The sequence below is a fragment of the Ammospiza nelsoni genome, chromosome 5, assembly GCF_027579445.1.
Source record: "Ammospiza nelsoni isolate bAmmNel1 chromosome 5, bAmmNel1.pri, whole genome shotgun sequence".
NCBI lineage: Eukaryota > Metazoa > Chordata > Aves > Passeriformes > Passerellidae > Ammospiza > Ammospiza nelsoni.
The window spans coordinates 42,575,606-42,585,468 of record NC_080637.1 but is presented as its reverse complement, the minus strand read 5'-3'; the positions used below and the strand labels follow the sequence as shown (position 1 = coordinate 42,585,468).

General features: G+C 50.5%; 1 protein-coding gene across 1 annotated transcript; it reads left to right on the top strand.

The window, feature by feature from the left end:
- Positions 1-4,023: 4,023 nt before the first annotated feature.
- On the top strand, positions 4,024-8,863 carry DUSP6 (dual specificity phosphatase 6). The gene is made up of 3 exons (XM_059473004.1): positions 4,024-4,952; positions 5,510-5,947; positions 7,345-8,863. Exons 1-3 carry the CDS (start codon positions 4,550-4,552, stop codon positions 7,650-7,652), a joined length of 1,149 nt encoding a protein of 382 aa, XP_059328987.1. The 5' UTR covers positions 4,024-4,549; the 3' UTR covers positions 7,653-8,863.
- Positions 8,864-9,863: the final 1,000 nt, after the last annotated feature.

Here is a 9,863-nt window from a genome sequence, read left to right as displayed (position 1 = left end):
ACTCTTACACCAATGGTATTCCACTTTATAGACAATTTGGTCTGGGATGATTTGTGTATTTCTGTTTTCAAACAGATCATTCACAGAAACCCACACAGACATACATTGATTTTTCACTTTTACTGAAACTAAAAGGAGCTGTATAAAGGACTCAGAGGTAAACCTGAAGGTGAGAATCACAGACTGCAAGGTAAGCATGTAAAAGTACAGGCTTTTATGTTCCACCTGAAACAATTACAAGTTCCACCAGGCACAATTTAGAGACAGCAGTTCTAAACTGAGCGGTTCGAGAGTGCAGTTTGTCCTCTCTGAAGACCTTCTGAAAGTGATAAATGAGAGGAAATAAGTAGGTTAAAATGTGAACCTCTAACTTCCAGCATCTAAAGCTGAATGACTTTTTAGCTGAATCACAGGCATTTGCTGGTTCAGTCAAAGCTGATAGTCATGATCCTCAAAATTCACACCCAAGTATGACCTGCCAGTGGAGAAACCTGTCTTGACTACATTTTCCAAGCTCTTGCACTTCCAGAGTTGAGTTGGAGTGGCATCTCACCCAAATCCCGATGCCAGCACGTGTTATGCTCCTTGGCCTTCTCCAGCAGCAATCCCAGAGTGTTCTTTGCTTGCCTGAAGTTAACACTGCAGAAACAGAAGGTGTCTCTGCTATTTTGGTTCAGATCATCAGATCATCAGTGGGACGTGGAAAATGAAGGCTGGAGTGCCTGCTCTCGTAAATATTGATTGATGCAACATGGGAAAGGAGTGAACAAAGAAGCAGAAAACACCTTCCTATGTATTTTATGCCTCATCTTCTCATAGAAAGACAGACTCCCATAAAATTCTGCTTCAATTAAGTAGAAGAGAGGCATGAAGCTAAATCTTTAGAGGAAGAAAGCACCTATATATATATAAAAAAATCTCATCCCTGATGTCTAATGCAAGAAGAAACTTCAGCAATTCCTTGTCTTCTGAGGATGCCTCTACATTGCTGCCTTAGTATTCCAGACTGTGAAGTGTCTCAGAGTGACCCAGTTGGCCTGGTTTCAAAATGTCATAGATACCTGCCTTTTTGTTACTTCTCTCTCCCATTACACTATGTAGATAGCCTGTCTGTCTAATTCAGGGCCAAGGGTTCCATTACAGGGAGAGATATGAAGGAATTGGGCAAAACAAAACTAAATTTTAATCATTGTAATTCATGCAATGCTCTTGTCTGACATGTCTGGCCAAGAGAAGCTCAGGTCATAAGCACTCATGGAGATCTATTGGGACCCCTACACATGCTACAAATGAGCAAAGTGGTCCAAAAGCCAGCAAAATAGGCTATTTGTTACTAATAAGCTTAGAGCTGGACTGAAGAAGTCTTATTTGCAGACAAGGAAGTGAATAAACAAAAATAAAAAAATAAACACATATCCTTCCCCATGCAAAAATAAACATTTCAGAGTTGAAAACCTAACTGCTAGAGGCTGGGTGAATGAAGGGATCATGGCTGACAGGAATAGGCTCTTCTCACTCTCAGGTACTACAAAAACTTCTGGAAGTTGAAGGATAATTGGTCTCTTGATGAAGCCTGGGTTGTACATCTGGTCTCTGACAAAGCATCAGATGGTAGCATGTTAACTGAATCTGCTCCAGCATCCCTCAGTGGCTGACAGGACAGAGTGGTTCAGGCAGAAAGAGGAAAAGGGAGTGCATACACCCATGCAAACAGAAAGACAACAAGGCGGCACATAGCTCTCGTTCTCCTTTAGAGTTCTTCAGCTGGTGTGTGCTGAGGGAGGTATAACTACAAATTCAATGGGTGCTGTTTGTATTTGACCAGTTTAACTCTTCTGCAGGGCAAAGTCTCCTGCCTGGGTCCAGATTACCAAATGCAACCCTCAGACTCCTGCCATGCAATGAGCAGGCTATAGCTACCATCACCACAAGTTTGTCTCCAGCTCCCCTTTGGAAATACAACTCTCTGGAGTATGCTTCATCTAACATCTTAATGCCTTCATACACTTACCCTTGAACATTCATAGTATTTCCACAGGTATCCCACCCAAAAAATGCTTAAATAAATAAAACCAAAGGCTTCTGCTTTCTAGTTTGCTCTGCCACTGCTCTGGACATTTAAACATTATACTCTGAACATTTCAGAGCAGCAAATGAAGCACCTGGTAAGAACAGGGTGGAAAGTCTTTCACAAGAGAGGTCCATAGTGGGCAAGGTGAGCTGGACGAGTTGCCCGTGCTGAGCCTTGGGACAGGGTGTGTGGTGTGCCCAGTGAGTTGAACATCAGTTCAAGGAAATCTCATGACTAAGGGGGCGAGGCAAGATTCGTGTAATATTTCAGTCCCACTTTTAAGCTTCTGAAAAAGCTGTAGAAAGAAGGGATCCTCTCAAAATCCCTGCTGAGGAGGACGTCGTTAATGCCATCCGGGTGTCAGCCTTGCTGGAAACTGCAGCGACTGATGTGCCAGCCTTAATTAACATCACGGGTATTTTCTTTGTGGAACACATAGCACTGCCCAGGCAACTGTCTGTTCCCAGGGTCACACTCTCCAGCCACTCACTACCTAAAGAACCTCCTTCAGCTAGGGTTAAAAACAGCGAGCCCTGAAGGGCAGTAGTAGTGGAAGAGAGATTAGCCTCTCCTGGACAATTTTACTTCAAAGCAGATGTTGGTGGCAGGATTAGCATTTAGGCCAGCCTCCTCCTGATTTATTGTCGCCCCTCGCTTTTCTCTTACCCATTTGCTAACCCGCACCTTGGAGCCACCGCTCCCGGCTCAGCCCACGGCCCCCGGTCGCCCCCGTCCCCTGCTCGCCGGCGCCGCTCCGACGGGCACCGCAGCCCGGCCCTGCCCTCAGCCTCCCGGTGCGGCGGGGCCGCGGCGCCCTTCCGCCCCCCGCCCGGCCCGGGGGAAGCGCAGCACGGCGGCGGCGGCGGGGCCGCGCCCGCAGGAGGAGCCGGTGCGGCGGCCGGGGCGGGCGCTGCCAGGTGCGAGGGCCCGCACCGCACCCCGCCGGCGCCCCCCGAGCCCCGCGGCTGCCTGCGGGCTCCTCGCTGCGGCGCGCTCAGCCGCGGCCGGGCCAGCGCCGTTCAGTCACGGGCTACCTGGAGGAGCCGCCCGGGCCGCTTTCCCTGCTCATGTTTGCGGGGTGACCCGCCCGGGCCGCTTTCCCTGCTCATGTTTGCGGGGTGACCCGCCCGGGCCGCTTTCCCTGCTCACGTTTGCGGGGTGACCCCCCCGGGCCGCTTTCCCTGCTCACGTTTGCGGGGTGACCCGGCCGGGCCGCTTTCTCTGCTCACGTTTGCGGGGTGACCCGGCCGGGCCGCTTTCCCTGCTCACGTTTGCGGGGTGACCCGGCCGGGCCGCTTTCCCTGCTCACGTTTGCGGGGTGACCCGCCCGGGCTGCAGCAGGAGCGCCCGCGGGCTGTCCCTGCGGCGGGGCCGGCTCCCCGGCTGCGCTGCGTGCAGCGAATAAAGCCGGGCCGCGTAGGAAGAGATTAGCTCGGGGTTTACTCTTCACCCCCGTAGGGATCAGCCGAGGACAGAGCCTACCCGCTTCCCTAAAAATGGGATTCGCAGAACGCCCTAATGAAAAGCCGGGCCACGATCAGCTCGGGGGAGCACGGCCGGCCCCCGCGGGGTACGACTTAGGGAGTGAAAATACGGAGAAGGGAGGGAGAGAAAAGAAAAAGTGCCATTAGTTCCGCCGGCAGCGACGGCCGCCCCGCGGCTGGTGCCGGCGGAGGGAAGGGGGGAGCGCCGGGCCGCGCCCCCTCACCTGCCCCCGCCACCCCCGCCCGCCGCGCCGCGGCTGCCGCTTGTTTGCACTCGGCTTATCCGGAGCGGAAATTCCTTTCCGTTTTTGTGAATGACAAACTCATTAACGATTCATCAACACAACCTGTTCCAGCCGGCCCGTCGCCGCGGCAACAGTCCCTTCCGCGCGCCCCCATTGGCTGCGGCGGAGAATGTATCCATTGAGCGGAGCCGCGCCGCTGCCCATTGAGGAGCCGCCGGCTGCCGGGGCCGCGGCCCAGGGGCGCTGCGGGCGGCCCGGGGGCAGCACAGCCTAGCCCAGCCAAGGAGGGGAACGCGAGGCGAGGGGCGCCGCCGCCGCAGCAGCGCTTCCATGCTGAGCCGGGGAGCCCCGCTCGGCGGCGCGTTAATTGGATTTCATTCACTCGCGGCGGAGGAAAAGCCCAAGGGCTCGGGCTGCAGCGGCGATTAGGCAGGTTCATTCAGGGATTCATTGACAGAAAAAAGAGGAGACGGGGCAGGCTGGCTGCGCGCACGCAGGCACACACACACACACGCTCTCACACTCGCACACACGCCGGGGCCGCGGCTGCTTCTCCCTCCCCGTGACTGCACCGCCGCCCGGCGCGGGGGAAGCGGCGCGGGGGGAGCTGCGTGATTCATTTTCCTGGGGCGGAGGGAGATAAGTTGTGCGGAGTTAGAGGGGTGCAGCCCGCCCGCCCAGCCAGCCGCATGCCTCTGTGAGAGAGAGGGGCGCTTCCAGAGCACGCTCCGCTCCCCCCGTCCTTCCTCATGCTAGATACGTTCAGACCCGTCCCTTTCGCGTCGGAAATGGCGATTAGTAAATCCGTGGCGTGGCTGAACGAGCAGCTGGAGATGGGCAACGACCGGCTACTGCTGATGGACTGTCGGCCGCAGGAGTTGTACGAGTCGTCCCACATCGAGTCGGCCATCAATGTGGCCATCCCCGGCATCATGCTGCGGCGCCTGCAGAAGGGCAACCTGCCCCTGCGCTCCCTCGTCGCCAGCAGCGAGGAGGACCGGGAGCGCTTCGCCCGCCGGTGCGGCACCGACACCGTAGTGCTGTACGACGAGCACAGCCGCGACTGGAACGAGAACACGGGCGGCGAGTCCGTGCTGGGGCTGCTCCTCAAGCGCCTCAAAGATGAAGGCTGCAAGGCATTTTATCTGGAAGGTGAGAAGGGCCGCCAAGGGTTGGGGGAGAGATCTCTGCCCGGGTGAGAGGGAGGGGGGACGCGGTCTGCAGCGTTCCCCGGGCAGCGGATTGATGCGCCAGCAGAGCACCGACTTGGGAAAGGGGCTTTTCCCCCTGTTCCACACCTCTCCCCCCCTCCCGTTCCCCCATCCTTATCCTCGCATTGTTTAAAGAAACCTTGCTGTCTGAAATCACTATGGCAGCGTGGGGAGGACAGGGCTAACGGGGATTCCGGCATGAGCCTGGCAGAAGGAATTGCCGCCGAGATACCTCTCCAGCGGTCCCCGCAGGGCAAAGCGGTACAGAGCTTTAATCTTGGATGTGCTGAGCCCTCCACCGCAGCCGACGATTTTCTTAACCCTTCCTTTAAGTTAGTCTGGCTGCGTGGAGAGTGTGACATGCTTTTGCTTCTTTTTCCCGGAGCTCGAGAGGGTGCAAAGCTGACGCTCCTTTGCAGGCAGGGCTGTACCAGGGAAGTAAGTCGACGTGCCATCTTATATCAGGTTGCATTTTCTCCTCTTTGCTTTTCTCTCCAGGTGGTTTTAGCAAGTTCCAGGCCGAGTTCGCCTTGCACTGTGAAACTAACCTAGACAGTTCGTGTAGCAGCAGCTCTCCTCCTTTGCCAGTCCTGGGCTTGGGAGGCCTCCGAATCAGCTCCGATTCATCATCCGACATTGAATCTGACATTGACAGAGACCCCAATAGTGCCACCGACTCCGACGGCAGCCCTCTTTCCAACAACCAGCCTTCCTTTCCGGTGGAGATTTTACCCTACCTCTACTTAGGCTGTGCCAAGGACTCCACTAATTTGGATGTTTTAGAAGAGTTCGGCATTAAATACATCTTGAATGTTACTCCTAACTTGCCTAATCTCTTCGAAAACGCCGGTGAATTCAAGTACAAACAGATCCCGATCTCTGACCACTGGAGCCAAAATCTGTCTCAGTTCTTTCCTGAGGCCATCTCATTTATAGGTAAGACCCGGTTACTTGCTAACATCTACATGTCAAGAGGCAGAATTCGTTATATCTTGCAGAATTCGTGAATTTCGGGCGAGAAGCGGTAGCAGCATTTAGGGCCGTCTCTGGAGCATGCCCCGTTCTCTGATTTTAAAGCCGGCTTAAGTTGAGGGGCTGTCGGGGGCTGTTTGGGGGGGTTATTGAGGAGTCCCGGTGAATTGTAAGCGACCTTCGCAGGGTTGCACAGGCATACCTAATTTGTCTGGCTGTGGAATTCCTCCTTGAGTCATTTGTGTTGGAGCTGGGGACTGAGCCCTGCGCATGTTGGGGACTCTTAAACCATTTCGTGGCGGGTGGGGGGCAAATGAGTCTGGGGTCGATAGCGTTTTCTTTGTTGATGTTGGTTTTGGGGTTGTTTGCTTTTGGGTTTTTTTTTTTTTTTTTCTTTTTCCTTGAGGTTACTGAAGAGCAGTATAATAAAAAGAAACGATCTGGGAATCTAACTTTAGCTTTTAAATGCAAGTTATGAATAAGCGGTATTCCTGGCAAATATATTGCCAGAGTTTAATTTAAATCTCGTGGTAATAATGATATACCTCTCGGGCTCGGTGCCTCTGTCAGCCAGCCCTTAGATGGAAATCTGTACCCTTGGGCCCAAGGAGTTCTGGTGAAAATCTGCACTCTCCTTCGTTTTGGGGAGGACTCAAATTGCCCCATCGGGGTGCTGTGGGGTGGGCATTGCATTATCTGTTGAGAAGCTGTGCTGTAATCCGGTTGAATGATACCGGTAATAGTGGAGAATGTAGGTAATCTGAGCCTAGCAGGAAGAAATGTGGGCTAGAAGCCACAAAGAAACTAATCTCCAGGCATTGTAATGCATTTCCTATTACAAAGGAACCCATTTTCAACCAATGTTGACATCCTGTTCCTCCTAATGGGCTGTCCCCTGTGACTTCCCTCATTCTTTTAAAATGCCTGAATACCTCCATTGTTAGCTGCACAACAGTTGGAGAATAATTTAATAGACCTTTGCAGTCTGCTGGTCTGTATAAAGCCTTTCAGTGACATATTGCAGGATTTCCATGCTGGGGCAAGGGGACTGTAAGAATTTAAAGGCAAATCTCCAGGCAAAAAGCCTGTCTTTTAAACCTGGCTTTTAAAACAGTGTCATGCAGCATGTCCTGCTCCCTTTGTCTCATTCTTAGTTTTCTCAGCTCTTGGACTTGGATAGTAGGGGGAGTGGATTCCTCTCGTGTCCTGGTTTTAAGCCGCTAAAGTTAACTCTTGAGTTGCACTGCTGGCCACTGGGATCAGAACTGTACTTTCTTCCTACTTGATACTAATCTCATTTGTGTTGAGAGATCAGTTACCAACCCTCCGTCTTACGTGTCCTTCTCTGCCTCTTTGTACAGATGAAGCACGGGGGAAGAACTGCGGCGTCCTGGTGCATTGCCTAGCAGGGATCAGCCGCTCGGTCACAGTGACGGTGGCCTACCTCATGCAGAAGCTGAACTTGTCCATGAATGATGCCTATGATATTGTCAAGATGAAGAAGTCCAACATTTCACCCAACTTCAACTTCATGGGTCAGCTGCTGGACTTTGAGCGGACTCTGGGACTGAGCAGCCCCTGTGACAACCGAGTGCCGAACCAGCAGCTGTACTTCACCACCCCTTCCAACCAGAACGTCTTCCAGGTGGATTCCTTGCAGTCCACGTGAGCTCCCACCACCTCCCTTCTCCTGTCCATTTCATGGGATCACTCCTCAATGGTTTCTCTTTGGCAGTGAAAAAGAAATGCAGCTTTCTCTTTTTCTGGCCTCTGCTGTTAACAGGCAGCTGCCAGCGCAGGCACCGAAAGGTTACCCAGTGTGGCATCGGCTCTTGCGAAGGGAGGGGACGCGGGGCAGCGCCGCGGTGCCCCCCGGGCAGCAGGTGGGCAGTGTGTCCATCCCTGCTTGGGCAGCAGCCGGTCCGAGGACTTGCCGTGCTGGGGTGAGGCTGGACAGGCTGGGCACGTGTTCTCTAGGGCTGGGACTGTCCTCCTGCCCTCTGCTCTCAGATCTGTGACACACATCTCTGTCTTCAGTGAAGACTGGTTATTTTTGTTTGTTTGTTTGTTTTAATTTAGAGGAGCCAAAGAAAGAGATTTCAGCTTAGTGTATTTGGAGTACTTGTTTGCTAGGAGCTTGGTAGTATTTTACTTGATCAATGTAAATATTTAACCTTAAATTTATTTGCTTTTTTTTTTTTTCTTAATTCACATGTACTCAAGAAATCAATCCAAGGGACACCTGTGTTTTTGTTATTTTCATAAATTTTGCTTTGTTTGTTTGTTTTAATTGCAAAGAATATATTTGCAGCATGCTGAATTTCATTGAAGCAAGCTTTCCATGAGGCAGAAATGGCAATGATAAGAAGTTTGCAGATCAGGTTTTGTGAGGAAGTAGAGTCTCTTCTTTCATATATCTTTATTTTCCTTGTGGTGATTTTTTTCCACATGCTTTTGATGTAGGTTCCATATGATATATATATATATATATATATATATACATATATATATATTTAAATTAAATTAATTTTTTGCCTTACCTTTTGTAAATAGATCATCTGGGAGGAGGTTTGTCTTTGAATGCGAAAGATTTTTGATGACTTTTTAAAACTTTCAGATGTGCTAAACAGTGCATTACCTCTGTACAAATTCTTCAGGGAGCTTCACCTCAAATGCAATATTTTGCGTCTTTTTTTTTTGTATAAAACTGGAAGTATGTGTGAGCATTTGTACCTGTGTGTACGCACAGTGAACCTGCACATGGTTGCCAATAAGGGAGAGTCTAATCTACAGTGTAAAAGTTTTAAGATGGAATTTATTATAAGAATGTAAAACCTTAAATTATTAATAAATAAAATAACTATTTTTGGCTATGGAGAAGCTGGCTGGTTTATTCCCCCTTTCCCCTCTGTGTAGTTGTGGTTAATTGCACATACCCATATGGTTACGTTTAAAGGCAATAATTGCTCTCAACAGCTTTTGTGCATCCCCCTAAGACAATAAAACCTTGATTTCCCCTTTGGTCCACTGGTGCCTAAATGAATAAACAGTGAATGTGCTAGATTCTCATCTTGCTTTGGTGAAGGGAATGCTTTTGAAGGCCTGTAGGTTAATTACAGAATACTCCAGCATCTCTTTGCTATACTAGGGATGCACCTGACTCTGGGCCATAATTTTTTTTCCTCATTATTACTTAGTGTAAGGAGGTCTTGTTTTCTGGCTTTGTTTATGAATTCTGGTCACTCTATTACAGATGCCAGGAGATGGGTTCATGCTCTGCTTAGCTGTCTGGCAGGAACTCATTTCACAGAGATTCATCAGCAGTCTGCAGCCTGTAAATGATTTTTCTGCTGCCATTCAGCCACCTTGCAACTTAATGAAGGCAAGGAGGAAAAGTCTATGTATACCCTTAGTCACCTCATTTCCTCTTTGGACCCTTCGAGCAGTTCTGTCTCTGCAGAAGGAAAAAGGGGGATTACAGCAATTGCAAAACTTCCTGCTGCAACTTATATTCATTAACATCCTTCCTGATGATAACTGGCCCGAGGCAGGGAGGTGCCAAAATCTGTGTGCAGCACCAGAGCGAGGGGCTGGGGCTGTCGGCTGAGGTACTGCAGAACTCCTGGCAGCCAAAGCACAATTGAAGTAATTTTAGAAACTGCAAGTGTGTGAAATGAAATGCAAACAAAACATGGGAAAAAAGTGAGTCAGTGTCTCATGCAGTGGCCTAGATTGAGTGCATAAACTGTGAAAGTAGAAGTGGGTTGCAGTTAAACTTGGCTTGTGCTAATCCAGTTTTGAACGGTTTCCGCTCTTGGCATTCCCTATGCTGTTCTGTTCAAAGTGGAGATTTGCAAGCAGCTCTAGCAATTTCCTGTCC

Coding starts and splice junctions, on each gene's coding strand:
- DUSP6 (XM_059473004.1), top strand. CDS start 4,550: ATGCTAGATACGTTCAGACCCGTCCCTTTCGCGTCGGAAATGGCGATT. Junction 4,953..5,509: donor CAAGGCATTTTATCTGGAAG/GTGAGAAGGGCC, acceptor TTTTCTCTCCAG/GTGGTTTTAGCAAGTTCCAG. Junction 5,948..7,344: donor TGAGGCCATCTCATTTATAG/GTAAGACCCGGT, acceptor CTCTTTGTACAG/ATGAAGCACGGGGGAAGAAC.